The following is a 20,945-nucleotide window of genomic DNA, read 5'->3' on the forward strand; positions in this document are numbered from 1 at the left end:
TTGATGGGACAGCAGAGTGGAGAAAAGCACAGAGTCTGGAGCCAAACTGACGAGGTTCGTATCTCAGCTGCGTCCCGTTCTAGCTCTGCAACATCAGGCGAATCACTTAGCTCTTCTGTGCATCAGAGAAGCAGCCTTTGTAAAGTTTCTTCATTCATATGGTGTAAACAGTACTTGCTTCAAAATGTGAATGTGAGATGTAAGAAAACATTGTCCGTATTACTTATTTGGTACCTGGGATAACTCTTTTCTTGAAAATGGCTTGAAACCCGTCTCCTAGGTCTCACTCTACCGTTGCTGCCTCTTCAGTTTCATCTCCCTACTTTCAGGCTCAGCCCTAACAGCTCTCTCGTACTTGGGCCAGAATGATCATCCGAAACCCTAAATCTGATGCCATCTCTTGTCACTGACGTTAGTGTACTATAAACTCATTAAGCGTGGTAGATGTATCTCTTTATTACAGTGACCAGTCTAGTTCTTCCTCAAGGCTCAAGTGCCCAAACTCACCCAAGGAGTTGGGTTGAAGCAACAGAATTACAATCCCCAAAATGGGCCTCACTCTTTTACTCATGACTTTGCATAAGCTATTGACTCTTTCTGGAATACCTTATTCTTCTTCCCTTACAACACTCCTTCCCAAAGTAGGGTATCCTTTCTTAATGTGCCCCCACTAGCCCTAGACAGTACTTATTACATTCTATTTTAGATGCCTGTTTAGTTGCTGATACACTTCATCTAGTCAGATCCTCCCACTACCTCCAATAAAGAACAGAAGCGGAAGCCCTATTACGATAGTCTTGTTCTCCCATTTTTCAACCGTCGTAACATTAAACCACTTTCTCATTCCTTTCATCATTCTGCCCCCCTTCTCATTTTTCAACTAACCACTGGGTTTTGGTAGAAATGTACCCAGAGAGCTATGTGTACATAAAATAACTAGATAACAAAACTTCACACTGCAGGGAACATTCTAGAAGTATTTATTTCATTGCTGACCACTTGGTTGCTGCATGCAACTCTCAACAATGAGCTGCCGCTCTCCACTCCTATAGAAGAACCAGATGCTACGGTACCACTACTTGGGTTTTCAGACTGTCAGGCTTTTATTACCAACATCGTTACTTTAGGGACAAGCCTTTAGGGACTTAAAAGCACTTATTCTCTATAAAAAGTAACTTCATGTTTCATGCACATACTCCAATTGGCAGATTTAGGTCCAAAATGGAAAAAAAAATTTTATTCTAGTTCTGTAAATTATAGGAATTTACAAGCCACTTCTTGTTCTAAGGAAATAGGGTTTTGTTTTGTTTTTTACCTCTATCAGGAATCAGGACAGTAGCTTTGATGATCCCTTAGTTATAAAACTGTTTACTAGTTAAAGTTCTCTCCAAAGATGTAAAGAAAAGAAGTTGGCTCATTTTCCTGTACAACTGAAAGAAACATGTGCAGTATGTGTAAGTTGTAGTTTATACTGTAGACCCTTGTGACAATATTTAAAAGGCCTATTCTCCCCATTTAAAAAATTCTACCTCAGAAGGTAAAAGGAAATCCCCATTATCCCTGAGCAAAAAGGGAAAAATCATAGGTACTTTTATTTGTTAATAGAAGCCACTGTAAATGAGTTATCTATCTCTAGAACATTCTCAGAGAATTTACATAAACTGAAGAAAGTACGAGGTGTTCTCAGAGACTTTCTCAGATGAATGTATCTAGTTGTTTGAGTAGTTGCTGTGTAAAAATTTAAATTGAACTATGTGGCTGAACATTTTCCATTTTGAAATTTTAGAATATCCTGAGAGGATGCTTATGGGACATGAAAACTACTGGGTGCGGAGGAAGTGTCAGCAGGAGGAAACGAGAGGGAGGAAACTACAGTGGAGAAAAAGGGGGCAGGACAAAGCTGTAGTGATGAGCTGGGCCTTTCTTCCCATTAAGTCAGGGGTTTCTGATTATCCGTATGTTATATTTACTCTTATATTAATATAAACGAGATGCTGAAAAATACAATTAAGAATGTCCCAAACTAAATTTAAGTCTTTTAAGGAGTAAATGACAGAAAACATTTTAGCTTCTTAATCAAGGAGTGCTATAATATAATATCAAGGCATCTTAATATAATTCGTTTAACCCTAAAGCAGTTGTGCAATAAGCAAAATATCATAAAAGGGAAACAACAAAGTCTAACTTCCTACAGGGGCCGACAGACAAGATCTTCGCAGCACAGCAATTAACCTTCACAGAGGGAGTCTTGTTTACAAGGCCCTCAAAAACTCAAGATTACTGAAAGTCACAAATGTCACCAACAAAAGGAATGTTGATCAGACAGGGTCAGAAAACTTCCCAAAGGGCTGCCTTTTCTGAAGGAATTTCAGACTGTTGCTAGCACAGGTTGGCTAAGCCAGATCTCACTGATGGCTCCATTAGAAAGGAAAATGCCCCGCTCAGTGCTGTTTTAAAAATGTAAAAACACTGGGAGGGGAAAAAACAAAAGAAAACAATCTACTGTTCCCTAGCATACACAGCTCAGCACCCAGAGAAAGCCTCTGCCCCCAAAAGAGACTTTCTACAAAGGGGTAAGCTTCGTTAAATGAGGTGTAACATTTCGTTTTCAGGACATGTCTTTTCTTGCAAGGTCCTTAGAGGCAGAAGTTCCACTTGGAATTCTAATACACATCTCTGTGAGCTCAGCTTCCTGAAAACACACACCTGCCGGGTTCTAGGTTCACCCTTGCCAGTGACTGGATTCACTACTTCACAGCCACCAGAATCGCACATACACTATTAACATGATGAAAAACACAGCTACCGCTGCAAGTTTGGCGTAAGTGGAACGCATGTTCAAGTACTTCGCATCCTGGCGGTATTTCTTGGACAGACTGGACAAATTGTTAGCCTTTGAATCCAATGCTGTTGAAGAGGAAAAAAGGAAAATGTTAATTAGTCACTGAAGTGTTATGTCTAATGTATTAAGACATAAAAATAACTTAAATGAGTGGCACTATGCCAAACAACCACGATGCTTATTTCATTTTTATTTTAAAGGTTAGGTTGCATATACTGATTAATCCATGATCCTGATGCACTGTAAAATCCACAATGCATTTTAAAGTTATCAGACCAGGGGCGCCTGGGTGGCTCAGTCGGTTGGGCGTCCGACTTCAGCTCAGGTCATGATCTCAGGGTTTATGGGTTCGAGCCCCATGTCGGGCTCTGTGTTAACAGCTTGAAGCCTGGAGCCTGCTTCAGATTCTCCCTCTTGCTCTCTGCCCCTCCCCCACTTGCACTCTGTCTCTCTCTCAAAAATAAATAAAGATTAAAAAAAATTATCAGACCAAATTATGTTCAGATTCTTGAGACTGTATAGCGAGGTGGTTAAGAGTGCTGGCTCTGGCCTCAGAGTCTTTGGTTTAAATCTCAGCTGCACCAGCCATGTGACATTGGTCAATTCACTGAGCCTCTACTAAAACCCAGTTTCATCATCTACATAAAGTGAGGATAATAACACTAACTGTATCACAGGATTGTAAGTACATGAGAATGCCTGTGAAGTGAACACAATGCCTGTATATGATAAGACTGATAAATGCTGGCTGATAATAAACATCTCATCATCTTTTAATGATCTAAATCTTATTCTCTCATATTTTGAAAAAAATGATAATCCATGTAAGATAAGACTCAGTAACCAGAAAACTCAATGAACCACAAACTGAGTACTGAGCTGTATCTCAAAGATGACCGCTCCCAAATTCCCAAGATTCTCCACTGGTAAAGACTATTATGATTCTACCAGAAATTATGTTTCAACAGACACAGGAAAGTTGTCTTGTAACTAAAACATAATCACAGGTGCTAGGAAGCCACCAACACCTACCAAATTAAGCTTTTTAGAACCTTTTACCAAGTTTTGTTTTTCTAAAAGGACATTTGTAATGCTGTTATAACTGTTAGCTGAGCACTTAGAGAAACAGCCAGAGGGACACAAGCTAGATTGGACTAAAATACATGACATATTTTAATAATAAAAACAAATTCTTGGTGTGACATAAATGAATTTTGGTCATTTTACTTCTTTAAATTTTTTTAAAGAGACTATTTTGCAACACGAATTTGTTTGTTCTTTAGAGAATACTTTTGGAATATTTGGAGTTGCTTAACAGAGACTGAATTGGTTGAGAAATGTGGTATTACTTAATGACACAGTCATGACAGCCACTTGTAAATTAGCAATTTGTTCTGTAAGAAAAACACTTAGTCACACAAGAAAACAGTTAGGAGATGAGAAATAACCATGACAATGCTGCGAGGAATTTTTCCAGCCAGTCTACTACACTGGACACTTCACTGGACCGAGGTTTTTAACTACTGTGTCTATTGCTATATCCCCAGTGCCCAGAACAGGGTCTGGCAATACTCAGTGCTCAATAAATAAATATTTGCTAAGCGGATCTAAATCTGCTGAGAATAACTGGGCAGCGGAACAAATATCACGTCGTATGAAATAAGCACTAGTAAGAGAATTCCTGCCTCTCCCCACTTACTCTTTGTCTCTCTCAAAAATACACATTAAAAAAATTTTTTTTAAAGATTACAACTGTACAGTTGACCCTTAAACAACATGGGTTTGAACTGTGCGAGTTCCACTTATACATGGATTTTTATAGAATACTGTAGATGTATTTTCTCATCCTTATGATTTTCTTAATAACATTTTTTCTCTAACTTACATTATTGTAAGAATACAGTATGCAATATGTGTACCATACAAAATAACATGTTAATTGACTGTCTATGTTATTATGGGTAAGGCTTCCAGTCAACAGTTGGCTATTAGTCGTTAAGTTTTTGGGAAGTCAAAAGTTCTATGTGAGTCCCTGACCCCCACGCTGTTCAAAGGTCTAATGTCTTCTTTTTCAATCAGCACATCAGCTCTGTAGTAACCAGCAAAGCACAAGAGGATCCTTTTACACTTTTGGTAAACTGACCAGTATACAAATTTTGGATTTAAGAAAAATTCTTGTGCTGGTCTATTTTATCCCAGGTAGAAACTAAGTCTGTTATGATGAAACTTTACAGTCTCGCTCACCCAAAATTTGATGCTTAAAGAGTGAAGCTACATGCTGGGACAACTACTGACTACTGACATAAAGGTTACAATCTGCAGTTCATAATAAAGGAAAACCCATTTACTCATGTATGTCATAGGGTAAGTTCAAGACATACTCATGGAGGCATCTATTTGTGATCCTTACTGTGAAAGAAATAAAAGAAGTATATGAAATATATAAACACTACCTTTACGAGTACCTTAAATACATGGGTAACATTGAAACATTAGGTAAATATATACATATGTATATATGGTTCTTTTTTTTTTAAGGCAAATTAGGTAAGTAAGTACACACGTACACACACCCATTATGTGCTAAAAAAAAAAAAAAAAAAAAAAAAAGAACCATTACACAGCTAAGTGCCTTAGGAGTTTAAAGGACAAAAGAGATTAACATGACGTGGGCTATCAGGACCTGGGAAGGCTTCTTTGAAGAGGCGGCTCGGCTCGTACCTAGATCTTAAGAACAGGTCCAAAATGGTGAGGAAGCTGACCTGGCTGAAGCAGAATGTCTGTGAACTAGAGAGCATGAAAGAAGTCTGCAATCTCCTTATCTTCCGTTACAGAGAACACAGTGCCTTGCACATGACAAGCACTCAGCAAGAACAAAAAAAAAGTAAGTTGAAACCAGACTAGATCGTATCTTGTAGTCACAGATTTTAAAAGTTTTTCAGCAGAGGAATGCCTTGATGAAAATGGCATTTTATAACATTTGATCTGGCAGCAATAAAGTCTCCCAAAGTGGCTAGTCAGGAAACCACTGCAGTAAATCTTTGACAATTTCCTCTCATTCTTCTTTTCATTTCCCTTAATTTATGTAAGAGTTTCTGTAAATATTTGCTTAATGTTGTAAATACCTTGGTAGAAGTAATTGCTTCTGATATGGAATAGGACCTTCACACTGTTCCAACTCAACAAAAACTAATCATGCTGGGAAAAAACATATCATATACGAAGTTTTGTAATGTAAGCTATGTCTCTTGATGATATTTATTTATTTATTTATTTATTTATTTATTTATTTATTTAATTTATGAGAGAGAGAGAATGAATGAATGAATGAATCCCAAGGCGGGGCTCAAGCTCACCCGAGGCAGGGCTCAAACTCATGAACCATGAACCATGAGACCATGACCTGAGCCAAAATCAGATGCTTAACCAACTAAGCCACACCCAGGCACCCCTAATGTAATCTATTTCTGAGAGATGAATTCTTAACAGTACTAGATAGAGTGACAGTGAAAAAGGTAACCCAAAATAAGCTATCGTTGCCTGTGGACTGAGAAGCGCCCTATAGGACTCTTAATGTTTTACATACCTGAGAGTGCTTCTCCCCGTTGTAACACTTCTTCAATATTGGCCACCATGATCCTCTGTACATCCTGCAGTTCAGTGTTGATGGAGCCTAGGTTTCTCCGAGCACGGCTGTCAATGTAAAGCTTCTTGGTTTTCTGAATGTACGTATCTAGAATAATGAAGAAAAGTGACCATTAACAACCTTGCCCATCAAAGTACTGGAGTAGGGATAGGATAACCAAGCTCTTGAATGAACATCAAAGTTTGAGTTTTGATGTTTTCATTTGTAAAATGTAAAGACAGATGACCAACCATTCAGGAGAAATGTCCTCTGCACACCTTCAAATTCGAAGTCTTTGCTATCAGGGCCCTTATGGAAAGTAAGACCCACTATAGTAAGCCTTTCCTGAAAGCAGATTATTTTCAAACCATGTCCTGAGGATCCTCAGGGTTTTAGTACTTAACTCTATATTCCTGAAAAGGATCCTGACAACAATCTAGCATCACTACAGGTTCTGTCATTAAAAGTAGGGGGGAAACATGGTCTTAAAGTATTTTCTTTAACATGGGGTGCCTGGGTGGCTCAGTCGGTTAAGTTTCCAACTTTGGCTCAAGTCATGATCTCACAGTTTGTCGGGCTCTGTGCTGACAGCTCAGAGCGTGGAGCCTGTTTCGGATTCTGTGTCTCCCTCTCTCTCTGCCCCTCCCCTCCTCGCTCGCTCTCTCTCTCTCTCTCTGTCTCTCTCAAAAACAAATAAACATTAAAAAAAATTTTTTTAAGTATTTTCTTTAACATACATTCCTAATTTCACTCTGTTCTTAAACTTTAGGTAAAGCAAACATGTGGCAGGGAGTTTCCCAAAATACCACTATAAACTGCAGCTATCATGTTTAGACCATGTCTGCATTTCTCAAAACTATAAAAAGAATGACTTATTACTAAAGATTTTATTTTCAACTTTTGGCATTTTCTTAAGTGATATGTGCTGGATACCTTTCGTTTGCCTCTCTAGACCTCCTCTCCACCCTTCTGCACCATGCTTTTTGCCTTGGGCAGCTGACCTGCATGGACTACATCATGGGCTCCTTGTTTGGGGGGGCTTCCAGGTTAGGTTCGACCAATGGGGGAGCCCCAAGAGTAGGGCAGGAGAGCAGGTAGTGATGTTAGGGTATTTGTTTCCCGAACCCCTCTCCCCCCACCCCCCCACCAAGAAGTCACCCTGGGCCAGCAGCATCCCTCCAGCAAGAGTAACTCCTCCTCTCAAGATGGCCTTCTCTATAAATTTTGCCCTTTGCAGTTTCAGAAACTGCTCCTTTCTCTTATCCCTTCAGGCCTGGGGATGGAAACAATTACTGTGTAACTGATCTCAGGTTACTGTACCTGCAGTTCACCTAAAACCCATTCATATATAATCCTTTAAGCTAATTTGAGTGTATCAACTATTTCTCATGTGACCTTGATGTAGCAGTCTTACTGCTTTCTTGGTTTTACTGGACCTCTATTATCTTCAAAAACAAAATCTGAAAAACCAGACATTATAAAAATTATCACTTGGAGAGTTTGTAGTTATGAAATACTGGAGCATTTTCCTAAAATTTTCCTTATTTCTAAAAAGTAAGATGGCCAGTTAGCTAGCAAAATGGAAATACTTCTGAAATTCAGAAACAGTAAAACCAGTTTCTTTTAACTAAAAATATCAGTAATATAGTCTAATCATACTTATTCTCACTTCCTCTAGAGTACCCAAAACATTTCTGTTGATTTATTGCCATCAGATACTTTACCAGTGATGAGTCTTTCTATAATTACTATACAAATATGGACACCCATGCTCACTATTTCTGCAGGTAGTAAATGCTGTCCCCCAATGCCATACCTCTTCCAGTAATTTTTTTTAACTAGAGGATTAAAAGAAACAAAATGTCATTCTGATTTCTATATTCAGACCTCCAGAAAATGAACCTTTCTGTGACTGTGCGTATGTGTGTGTGGTTTGGGGGAAAGAACTCAGCTACTACATGCCAACCAAATAGATCTTTAGGCACAGTTCTTGACTCTGACGAAGAATCAATCCAAATCACAAAAAGGGAAAAGGGTAACAAATTCTAAGGAAAAGACTAAAAGACCACAGAAAATTCTTGTGAGAAGCAACTTTCATTCATTCAAAAGCACAGAGGTGGAAAGGAAAAGACAGAACCCAAAACTTAAGTAGGTAAACATCAGAAAAAAATGTGTCAAAATTAATCAGTGTAACAAACAGCTTCTCCAAACTGTTTGCTCTCTTGATACAGAGATGAGGAGAAAACTTACCAAACTCAATAAAGGAATAGGGCCTAGACACAGTCGGCACCTTCTTCCCATGCTGTTCATCGAATTCTGAGTGCAAATCTTCCAGGTAGGCAAAAGCCAATTTCTTAGGAAAGGCAGCTTCACACAAAACCAAATAACAAACTCCCTGCTCAATAATGTAGCTGGAGAGACACAAAAAAAGAGAAAAAGTTGTCTGTAGAATAACAATACCTCCAACAATTTGAAGCAGACTCTTCGTGCCCTACAGACTTTTGAACATATTCTAGCCTAAGCCCTTTGAAGCTAACTAAATCTGAAAATCAATTGCAAACCACAAACCCTTGGAATCAGAAAGCAAACATCTTCCCATTATGAGAATTATATTCCAAAAGAAGTACTTAAACATGTTTACAATTGTTTATTATATAATCCAGCTAAAATATCATAATACCTAAGACTTTTTCTTGAAAACTCAAGAGTTGTGACTCCATCTACCTTTTTTAAAATTTATCCATTTTTGAGAGAGTGTACGTGCCTGCATGCAGGGAAGGGGCAGGGAGGGGCAGAAAGAAAGGGAGAAAGAGAATCTCAAGCAGGCTCTGCACTGTCAGCATGGAGCCCAATGCAGGGCTCAAACCCACAACCCATGAGATCATGACCTAAGCCGAAACCAAGAGAAGGACACCCAACCAACTGAGCCACCCAGACGCCCCCATCTACCTTTGATTACGTATGGAAATTAGTATATACATATTTAAACTCTTTCTAGCTTTAAGAAAAACAGTGAAAATGGAAACTTTTGTGGATACTTCATAGTTGGAAGTTAATGCCACAATGTTTACTGGGTACAGATAATGACCTTAAGATAAATAATATTCCCTAATTTCCAGGCCAGAACTCTGTATCAACTGTCCAATACAAGAAATTATCCAATAACAGAACTGACTTCCTCCTATGAGAGGTGCTCCCTGGCACTCTGGAAGGGGCTATATGGCTAACGTGTCTGAGATGTCTCAGAAAGAGATTAGGTTAACTCTGTGATTTTCAATGTCTCTTTAGCCACAGGACTCTTTGTTTCAGCAATAATTATATTCAGAAGATCAATATGCACATGAAATAAAATCAGGTCATTAGTTTAAGTAGGACTTCAAGGGCCCAAAGCATTACACATACCCCCTATACCTACCCTTGCTATGTGGCTCCTAAGGCATCCTAGGACCCCACAGAGCATAGTTTATAGTGTATTATATGACCTGTCAGGCCCCTTAAAACGATGATGATGGTGGTGATGATAATGATACTGATGTGTTTGGGCATCTAAATCAACTGGTCTCCTTATCTTTAGTCTAGGCCATCTTCTAAACTACAAGTTTTATATAACCATATAAATATAACCATATTATTCTGCTTACAAACTCTCAGGGTTCTCTAATACCTATAAAATAAAATCATACTCCTTGGTATAGTATTTGTGGCCTCCAAAGCAGGTGTGGGCCACATTCCATCATACACCCAATATGCCAAACAGCATGCTGCTCTCCAAGTTTAGGTTCTTTCAAGTCCTCATAGATTTCTGCTTATATTTCTCTGTATTCTCCCTCCCTCTATCCCCTTTCCCCAAACTTGCTCCCTACAAATGGGAATTTATTGCTTCCTTCTCTCTACTCCCAAAGCATGTCATTTATAAATGAATTACAGCACTTCTTGCCCTAAGGTATTAAAGTTTAGTTGTCTGTATATGTGTTTCTCTCTGCTAATAAGATAAAGGCAGAACTTAATATATGGTCTGGTAAAGAATAAATCTTTAAAATATAACTCTTAGATTGAAATAAAGGATGAGATGAAATTATAAAGGAACCAAACAAGAGAAAATCTCTTTTCAATTCCATTAGGAATTAAATTCCATTCCCTAGATCTTTTGTTCCTAATCCATGATAGAAATAAAGATACTATATATAATTATACATATAATTAAGTGTCTATATTTTTTGATGTTGAAAATTAGATTTATAGAAAATGTTTCATATACTACATTCTTTTTTTTTTTTAATTTTTTTTTTTTTTTAACGTTTACTTATTTTTGAGAGAGAGAGAGTGAGAGCAGGGGAGGAGCAGAGAGAGGGAGACACACAGTCTGAAGCAGGCTCCAGGCTCTGAGCTGTCAGCACAAAGCCCAACACGGGGCTCGAACTCACGAACTGTGAGATCATAATCTGAGACAAAGTTGGACGCTTAACCGACTGAGCCACCCAGGCGCCCCACATCCACTACATTCTTAACCAATAAGCCAGGGTTTTGTTTCGATTTTAGTTTTGTATACTTGTTTGTTTCTGATGGGTGGAAAATTTTCCCCTCCCTTTAAAAAGGTTAAACAAGGCAGGTCCTTCCCAGGTCTATATTATCTTAGCATCTGAGGTCCTAAAATAGCAAGGATTATTTAGCTGATCCTTTTTTATTTTCCTCTGATCTTCCTGTCCTCTCTTTTTTTAATCCTTTCTGTTTTAATCACCCTCAAACTTGACATGTATTAAACATTTAATACCAATTACTTGCAGGTAATTTAAAGTCCTTTTGAGCCCTTTCTCAGTTATATGCACTAATACCACTGATTGTGATGCTCTAAAATTATTTTTTATAATTTTCCTTTTTCTAACAACTAACATTTACTGATATTCTCTCTGTGCCAGGCAAGATGTTAAGAGATATAAATAGATTCCCTAATTATTCTCACAAACTATGACTATTTCCCCTATTTTATAGAGGAAACTAAGGCCCTAGAGAGGTATATGTGGGTTGTTCAAGGTTGTCTTGTTAGTAAATGTTTGAGCAAGAGTATTAATCTACAGACATCTGGCTCTAAGAAACTCCTAAAGCAAAAAATTAATGTATTATTGCACGATGGGTATAGCATTCATTAGACAGAGGATAAAACAGGTTAATTTACTGTATGCACAGGATAAAACAGTTAATTTATTGTATGCAAATTGAATAAACAAACCAAGATTTCAGTTTTGCAGAATTAGAGCCAGGGAAGTTCCTTCCATGAAGAGACTATATTTTTAAAATATTCTTTACTTTTGAAAAATTGTTACCATTGTTCTCAGGTGTTACTTAAATTTACTGTATTTCATACTTAAATGATCACAAAGAAATAGGATTATACTCACTGGAAAGTCATGGCGCCAGCTTCCAAGGTACATCTGGTAGGGGACTGTTCATTCAATTTGCGAAAGAGTTGCTTAGCCTGACTCTGGTACTGTTGAAGGTCCCGGCCAGACTGAAAGAAGACACCTTCATTTAAGAATTTTTCCACACAAAAAAACAGCCATAACAATTAGTGAGAAGCATCATATTATGAGAACACTATGTAAGTAAGGTCCTTCATTGAAGGTTAATAAAATACAGGGGCCCCTGGATGGCTCAGTCAGAAAAGCATGCGACTCTTGATCTCAAGGTGTTGAGTTTGAGCTCCACACTGAGTATAGAGATTAGTTAAATAAAGAATACTTAAGAAAAATTTAAAAAATCCAGGGCGCCTGGGCGACTCAGTTGGTTAAGAATCGGACTTCAGCCCGGGTCACAATCTTGCAGTTCACAAGTTTGATCCCCTCATTGGGCTCTGTGCTGACAGCTTGGAGCCTGGAGCCTGCTTCAGATTCTGTGTCTCCCTCTCTCTCTGCCCCTCCCCCACCCTCTCAAAAATAAACATTAAAAAAAATTTTTTTAAGAAAAATAAAAAAATAAAAAAGGTTAATAAGATTCATTTTTTTAAAAAAATGCCCTACTTTTAGAGCAAAAAAGATCAAACCCCTAGTTGTTCAAGAAAATCACGTTATTTGTACTTCTCAACTGCCTTTAAGCCACTCTTAACTTTCAATCCAGTGTTCTTTCCACTGTTAGGTCAGTGGAAATGGGTCCTCCTAACCCCTTTCACTTGCACAATTATTGGCACATAACTGCACAACATGTTCTATACTCAGGAGAAAATCCTGGGAACAACAGACTGGTGAATTTCATTTTTATCCTGGAATATCAAGAAAAACCTTCCACTAAGTGTTACAGTATTGAGCATTTAAGCAAAAATAAATGTATGCACCCATCACTGCAAATTACTAAGAAGACTGTAACTCCAACTAGGTAAAAATGAATAAGAGTAAGGACCAAGATTGAAAAGTCAAATATTCTTTACTGAGTGAATAGATTTGATTTCTGAGTTTGGAAAGAAAGAGATATATACATACAAAATGCAAATAACAATATTCAGATGGTAGAATTACAGGTATATTTTCTTGAACAATTTTTAAATAGTTTAATAATTTTTTTTAAAAAGGAAGGAAAAAAGCCTACTGAGAAATACCAGTGTCATCTCAAAAGGAGAACATCATACCTCATTCACCTATTCAATCCAAAAGGCAAAGAATGGAACGGAAAGCAAATATATATTATTTATTCATCCACATACGGGGGCAGGAGCACACTTTTGCCATGTGATAGAAAGGCATTATTTTATTTTGGATTATTTATTTTGGATTAAACAATAGAACACAGTCTCTTCTTGACAGATGTTTAATAACTAAATGCTTAAATTTAAAAAGCATTTATTTGAGGTTCTCCCAAGGACTGGATCTGAGGTCTGACTTTTAAAAAGTGCAGGGGTGCCTGGGTGGCTCAGTCGGTTGAGCGGCCGACTTCAGCTCAGGTCATGATCTCGCAGCCCGTGAGTTCGAGCCCCGCGTCAGGCTCTGTGCTGACAGCTCAGAGCCTGGAGCCTGCTTTGGATTCTGTGTCTCCCTCCCTCTGACCCTCCCCCCTTCATGCTCTGTCTTTCTCTGTCTCAAAAATAAATAAACGTTAAAAAAAAATTTTTTTTTTAAAGTGCAAAGTGAAATCTTAAAATTCTAGATAGTGAAACACTTAGCTAACAGTAAAAATAAGGAAGCAATGATAAAATTGTGAAAGTGGCAGATAAGCAAATGTACAAGTACAGGATCCTAAGCCATATGTAAAATGACAAACTGGAGGGGCGCCTGGGTGGCTCAGTTGGTTAAGCGTCTGACTTCGGCTCAGGTCATGATCTCATGGTTCGTGAGTTTGAGCCCCACGTCAGGCTCTGTGCTGGCAGCTCAGAGCCTGGAGCCTGCTTTGGATTCCGTGTCTCCCTCTCTGTCTGTCCCTACCCCCCTCTCTCTCTCAAAAAAAAATAAACATTAAAAAAAATTTTTTTAAATAATAAACTGGAAATTTAAATATGAATAAGGAAGTAAATTAGCATGAAGTGAACGAGGAGAGTTAGGTAGAGTCCACTAGAAGTATCACTTTATCTTATTTAGCACTGTCCCTATGGCAATGATTTGTTATACTACTCTAAAGAAATATTTCTATATTAATATATATGTATTAACAATACTAGACAATAGTTAGCATAATATACATTCACATTATTATATTAATCAGTATTGCATATTTTTTTCATGACTGATCTGCTAGTAAAGGAGAGTGAAAACTACCATATGCTTTGAACTAGTGCACAATATCCCGCATTCCCTAAATGAATGGTACTTGCCAAATTGTTTGCTTCACCAATGCCATTATATGTGGCATTTGGAAGAGATCTGACCCCACAGCAGTAGACAGAACAGATGTAAATAAAGTTGGAAATGTTACTAAAGTGCCAAGGAATAATATCCACATACATCAATGATTTTTCAACCTTGGCTTTACACCAGAATTACTTGGGGGTTGCACAAAAACTAATCAAGTCCTATCTCTACCTCCAAACCAATTAAATCAGTATCTCAGAGGTGGAACTCAGAAATTGGTGTTTTAAAAATAACCACAACCACAGATGTTAAGTAAAAATGTTTTTGACAACTAAAGGCATAGGAACCAGGTGAAGAAATAAATGGCAGAAAAACTGTCAGTCAAATAAAGACTGGTATAAATCCTTTGACTTTATAAGAAGCATTGTAAACATCACTGCAACCAAAGAGAAAGAGACTAACCACTGTATGGACTACAAGAAACTATGGCCGAAAGCATGCTGCAGTTTCGGGGATCTATAATGACACTGAGATTACACAGAGATTGTGGCACGCCAACCAACATTTTACAGTGCTGGTTCCATCAGCATCACCGTTCCCTGAGAACACAACACGGGCGCAATCTTTCTGGTAGGTATTTTTGCAATATGTATTAGAAGTTACAAAATTTTACATATTGTTTTAGCCAACAATTCTGTATCTTTGAAAATATACATACATATCATATATGTTAAAACAAACAACTACAAATGTATATAAAAATAAAAAACAAATGTTCAGTAATTGGATAGAAAATTGGTTTGGGGCGCCTGGATGGCGCAGTCGCTTAAGCGTCCGACTTCAGCCAGGTCACGATCTCGCGGTGAGTTCGAGCCCCGCGTCAGGCTCTGGGCTGATGGCTCAGAGCCTGGAGCCTGTTTCCGATTCTGTGTCTCCCTCTCTCTCTGCCCCTCCCCCGTTCATGCTCTGTCTCTCTGTCCCAAAAATAAATTAACATTAAAAAAAAAAAGTTTAAAAAAAAAAAAAGAAAATTGGTTAAATAACATATTTATACAGTGGCATATTTATAGAATGGAATATTATACAGCCATTAAAATGCTGTATAATATTTAATGATATGAGAAGATACTCACTACACGCTAAGTGAAAAAAAACTAGGTGGAAGTCTTACAGCATTACCCATTATTTAATTTTATACATATTCACACACATACAGAGATTAAGGTTTTATGTTAAAATGTATACAATTTAAGTAAAGATTTTGGTAATAATCACCATTAACATTTTGGTCCTTTTGTTTTTCCTTTTTTACTGAATTTTCTACAATAAGCGCAGGCTAGTTTTGTAATGGGGAAAATTGTTCATTCACCCATTCCTGTTTATTGCATATTTGTACCCACAAATACATACAATTCTAGTCTGAACTTTAAGAAAGGCAAAATAGAACTGGAAAGAAAATTTTCAGAAACAGGCAAATTAATGAAATTAAATGAAAGCACTCACTTTCTGTCAGCCCTGGTTCTAAACACTTTACGTAATTTAACTCTAATAAGCTTTACAACTACCCTATGAGGTGATTAGAATCATTACGCCCATTTTCTGTATGAGAAATCAAACTTGCCCAAGGACGAGAGGCCAATAAGAGGAGGGGTAAGAATCTGAAGCCAGGCAGTCTAGCTCTGGAGTCTGCGTTCCTAAACATGCGATAGCACCTCTACAATTAAAATTGCTTCGGTGATAGCAGATCCACTTTCTGGGTGATCTTACTATTTCATATTAAATCTAATTCATAGGAAATTCTCAGGAAACTGTGATCAGAACTGGCAGCTCTGATCTAGATCTCACAAAACAACATATTCACCACTGTACAGACAGAACCTCAGTTTGCTTTCAAGACTAAAGTCACAAAAGGCCCACAGCCTCCAGACTGCCTAAAAACAGATTAGATGTCCTCATTCTGTTTTCCACTTCATCTACAACAGACTTCATGAAGCTTATATACAGTATAATGGAAAGATGTGTTAGCAATCCGATAATGAAATGGATGTGAATGGACAATTTCTGAAAGTAATCTGCAATAGTGTATTTAGGATTTGGTTCTATATATATATAACAGGTACAGGGTAGAAATTTCCCACACAACCACAACACTTTTTACTGCTATCACCTAGGACTGCTGAACAACTAGCTATATCAAATGCCACCTTTTGTCTTTATAAGAATGTTTAGCTAAGATCTTATCATTTTAAAATCCCTGTTGTACTTGGCTGGTCAAAGGCCAGCAGCACCAAGAACCAACCATTTTCCTCTAAAAGCAATTACACTAAGGTGACTAATGAACCCTCAATAATTGGGGGAGCAATGCAGTTTAAAATGTACAACAGACTATCTGCTTTTTTGGTGCTCCCTGCTGAATACTTGGTTAGATCAAATATCGTCTTCAAGTCCACAGAGCTGGGGCAAAATGAAAGGAAAGAGAACACCTTCATTTTGAGGTAGAACACAAAGGTAGATGAAGAGATGCAAACATCCAAAAAGTAGAAACACACCAGAAAGGTAAAAAGAAAGGAAATAGAATATCAGAGAGTCTAGGTTTGAAAAGAAAAGTTCATCTCTCTACCGCCCTAGGCTGATACTTCTAGTTGAGCACAGAGGAAACAGTGGATGAGATACTCTGCCTACATCATTTTTTGAATTTTACTCTCCAATGTATTATCTGAATAACTGTTCACCTCCAGAAGTAAGGCAGCTTATACAGGACTAGCACTAGTAACATACGACATCTGTTATCAGTGTAAATAATTGAAAAAGTACATTGAATTACTTGGCCTGAACAATTAAAGTACTCGACTACAGAACTATTTGGCTGAGGGGTGCCTGGGTGGCTCAGTCGGTTAAGCTTCCGACTTCGGTTAAGCTTCTGACTTCAGCTGGGGTCATGATCTCGCGGTTCCTGAGTTCGAGCCCCATGCTGGGTTCTGTGCCAGCTCAGAGCCTGGAGCGTGCTTCAGATTTTGTGTCTCCCTCTCTCTCTGCCCTTATCCCATTTGCACTCGGTCTCTCTCTCTTAAAAATAAACACTTAAAGAAATAAAAAGAAATAAAAACTATTTGGCTGAAATAGCCATTTCTTAAAAAGTTATTTTTAGACTCCTAAGAAGTAGATACATTATCTGGGGCGCCTGGGTGGCGCAGTCGGTTAAGCGTCCGACTTCAGCCAGGTCACGATCTCGCAGTCCGTGAGTTCAGTTCGAGCCCCGCGTCAGGCTCTGGGCTGATGGCTCAGAGCCTGGAGCCTGCTTCCGATTCTGTGTCTCCCTCTCTCTCTGCCCCTCCCCCGTTCATGCTCTGTCTCTCTCTGTCCCAAAAATAAATAAAAAAACGTTGAAAAAAAATTTTTTTTTAAAAATTAAAAAAAAAAAAAGAAGTAGATACATTATCAAAAAGTCTTAGAACATGGCTGTAAAGTGTACCAGTTAGGCACTAAGGCTCTGGTCTGAAGTCAGACAAATACTGATTAAAAACCAGTGGTTCTTGAGGCGCCTGAGTGGCTCAGTTGGTTAAGCATTCTCACTCTTGATTTCAGCTCAGGTCATGATGTCGTGGTTCATGGGTTTGAGCCCCGCATCGGACTCTGCATTGATGGTGCGGAGCCTACTTAGGATTCTCTCTCTCTCCCTCCCTCCCTCTCTCTCTCTCTCTCTTTGTGCCCCTCCCCTGCTCTCTCTCTCTCTCTCTCAAAATAAATAACCATTTAAAAAAACCCAAAACAGTGGCTCTTAAGACAGGGTGACTCTGCCCTCCCACCCCCAGATCACATCTGGCAATGTCCAGGAATATTACTCAATTGGAGGTGTGGAGGTGGTGGTAGTGCTATTGGCATCTAAGAGGCAGAGGCCAGAGTTACTAGCATACATCCTACAATGCACAAGACCGTTTCGCACAACAAATAATTATCTGACCGAAAATATCAATAGTGTTGATATTAAGAAACTGATGAAAAATTCCATTTTACTACTTATTTGCTATGTGGCTCATACAAAAAAACCTATCGTCTCTATGCCTCAGAGCTTCCTTACCTGTAAATGGGAAGAATACCACTAAACTATCCTAATATGATTGGTATGAAGATTGAATGAAATCAAATACTTGACAGGCTTTAGCACAGTGCTTGGCATGTAGTATGCATTCTATAAATGTTCCTTTTACTATTAACATAATAAAAATGAGTCTAAGACTCATAATGTAGATATTAAAAATCGGGGAAAGATTTTATCATTCAAAGCCTAAATTCCTAAAGGAAATAATTATGGAATTGCCATCACAAAAATATTCTTGTGGAAAATTTCTTTGTCAATTAAACAAAGTAACCCATCTTGATAGACCAACACCTAATTTGGAATTAAGAAACACACAATAATATATCAATTACTTTTTCAATAAAGCATCAAGGCAGAGAGTAAGGAACTACTAATATTAAGTAGACTTTCAAATTCACTTTGTATTCTTTGCCCACACTGAAATCTAATGCAATAAACTGACCAGACTCCTCCCTGGGAAAAACCATTTCTCAGTCAAACTACATATATACTTTAAGGAAAATTTCTCCACACTATCTCCCTTGCTCAAGTCACGTTCCTGCATTTATTTTAACAATTTCACTCCTTCTGCAGAGTGGTCCTAGAAAATTCTTAACAAATTGAGAGAAAAGAAAAATATTTCACAATTGAATATTAAGGGCACATTATATTTTTCAAATTTTATATAAATGATTAGACTTTGTCTTGCGCAATAAATTGAAAATACTTCACTTAGCAGGACCTGCAATTTTGTGATCTGTATTGCTACTCTCCTAAAAGTGACAATAAACATATTTCCAAGTCAAACCTAAAAAGGCATAAAACCAAATAGAAGCTTTCCTTATTACTAAACAACACTGTCAGCTGAGAAGTCATTTCTTCTGGGAAGACTTTCCTGATCTCCCAAAACCAACCTAGATACCTTTTCCATGTTCAACCACAGAGCCTTCTTCTTCTTCCATAGCAATTATACTATGTTATAATTGCTTATTTGTTTTCTGGCTTTTCCACTAAACTGTAAGCTCCATGAAAGTAGGGACTGTGTCCTCTAACCTGTATAATCATCATGCTTGACACAGTTGATGTGCTTAATAAGAGTTTTGGGGTTTTTTTCGTGAAAAATCCAACAGATATGTGCAAAATAATTTTCTAGAATTCATCTTTTTTTTAGGCCTTGAGTTTTTTTTTTTTTTAACTTAGGTTGTTCGAGAAAGTAAACTAAAATTGATCACTTTAAATAAATTACATAAATTTCATTCTCAGCCTCCCTTCTTCAGAGATCTCCCCACCTTGCTCCAGAAATCTGTCTCACACCAGAACCTTCCCTTGTGATTCTAAGGCACAAAGCTTACTTTTCAAGATATTTGAAGCTGTTGTTTTTAAATCAATTCAATATATTTTTTGAGCACTTATTAGCATAAAGCTGCTGCCGTAAAAGCTATGAGAAGCACAAAGATCATTAAGACCTGTCGACTGCCTCATAGGAATCTCAATTTATTGAAAGACAAAAGAAAGTAGCAAAATAAAGGTACAAGGCGTTAACAGAAATATAACACAGAAGTTATAATCCCAATAGTAGGAATTTAGTAAGGCTTACTGGAGGAGTTGGGAATTGGACATAAACTTGAAAGAAAGTACTGTACTGAACTTCAAACAGGTGTCTATATGTGGCAATATTATCTCACCCACTTTCAAAAGATGTCATCAAGATAGGTCAAGGATCAAGTGCCACAGTGAAAGAGGTTGAAGAACTTGGGAGCTGATTTCTCCCAGGACCTGTTAGCCTCAACAGCAGCAGAAAAACAGAAATCTCGAATTTTACCAAAGTCTCTAAGAGTTACACAACACTGGGTGATCACAATCAGTCGAACCTATCCCTACGCCGGAGCGTCTTTCTATAAAAAAAAAAAAAAACAAACAGGAAAGGCAAAAATCTACCTCCGCCTTCAGGAAAGATTTCTTTTAACAAGTAGTTTCTCCAATGCCAAAAGATAAAAAGAGCAGTTCAGAGGGGTCGGGAGTGCACGGGAGGTCGCAAAGGTCGCCTGCGTTCTAAGAAGAAATCCGGTACTGAGAGCACAGAGCTCTGGCAGGGACTTGGGGGCGCGGGGATAGAACAGCTCACCTGTTCGTCCTCCTGCATCGAGGCGGCCAGCGGGAGCCCGTCCGCCACCCGGGCGATCATCGTAAGCAACACCATCTTCACAGGCTTCGGGGACCCAACACTGGCCCGGCGGCCGCAGACGTTGTCCCGACTTCCTCCGCCGCGACCGCAGTTACACCTCTATCTGAGTTCCCGAAGACCCAGCTGCCTGCGTCTCCGCTTCCCGCTGAGGTGGCCGGAAACAAGCTTTGGTGCTCTTCACTACCGGTCCGCGGAATTGACTTCCCTCCGAGAACCGCAACCGCCAGAACACTGGTTCCGCAGTCTCTCCTTCCGTCTTCCAAGACCCCGTGCGCTTTTCTGGTTAGGGGCCTTGAATACACCTTGACCCTTGAGGGGGTATGGCACACAAATTAAAACAGAATTTTCTAGTTCCTGAAGTGCGGGAGGGGGCTGGGAAAGATGGGGGGAGTTTATGGGTACTTAGATGAAGAGTATATGTGAAAACACTTTGAAAATCAAGCTCT

The 20,945-nt window shown here is 38.4% G+C and overlaps 1 protein-coding gene across 1 annotated transcript; it reads right to left on the reverse strand.

Moving 5' to 3' along the window:
* Positions 1-963: 963 nt before the first annotated feature.
* On the reverse strand, positions 964-20,667 carry SEC22B (SEC22 homolog B, vesicle trafficking protein). The gene is made up of 5 exons (XM_015076193.3): positions 20,440-20,667; positions 11,864-11,973; positions 8,718-8,878; positions 6,429-6,575; positions 964-2,907 (listed from the first exon to the last, which is right to left on the reverse strand). The coding sequence occupies exons 1-5, from the start codon at positions 20,512-20,514 to the stop codon at positions 2,753-2,755; spliced, it is 648 nt and encodes a 215-aa protein (XP_014931679.1). The 5' UTR covers positions 20,515-20,667; the 3' UTR covers positions 964-2,752.
* Positions 20,668-20,945: the final 278 nt, after the last annotated feature.

Source organism: Acinonyx jubatus, chromosome C1 (genome assembly GCF_027475565.1).
Source record: "Acinonyx jubatus isolate Ajub_Pintada_27869175 chromosome C1, VMU_Ajub_asm_v1.0, whole genome shotgun sequence".
NCBI classification, from domain to species: Eukaryota; Metazoa; Chordata; class Mammalia; order Carnivora; family Felidae; genus Acinonyx; species Acinonyx jubatus.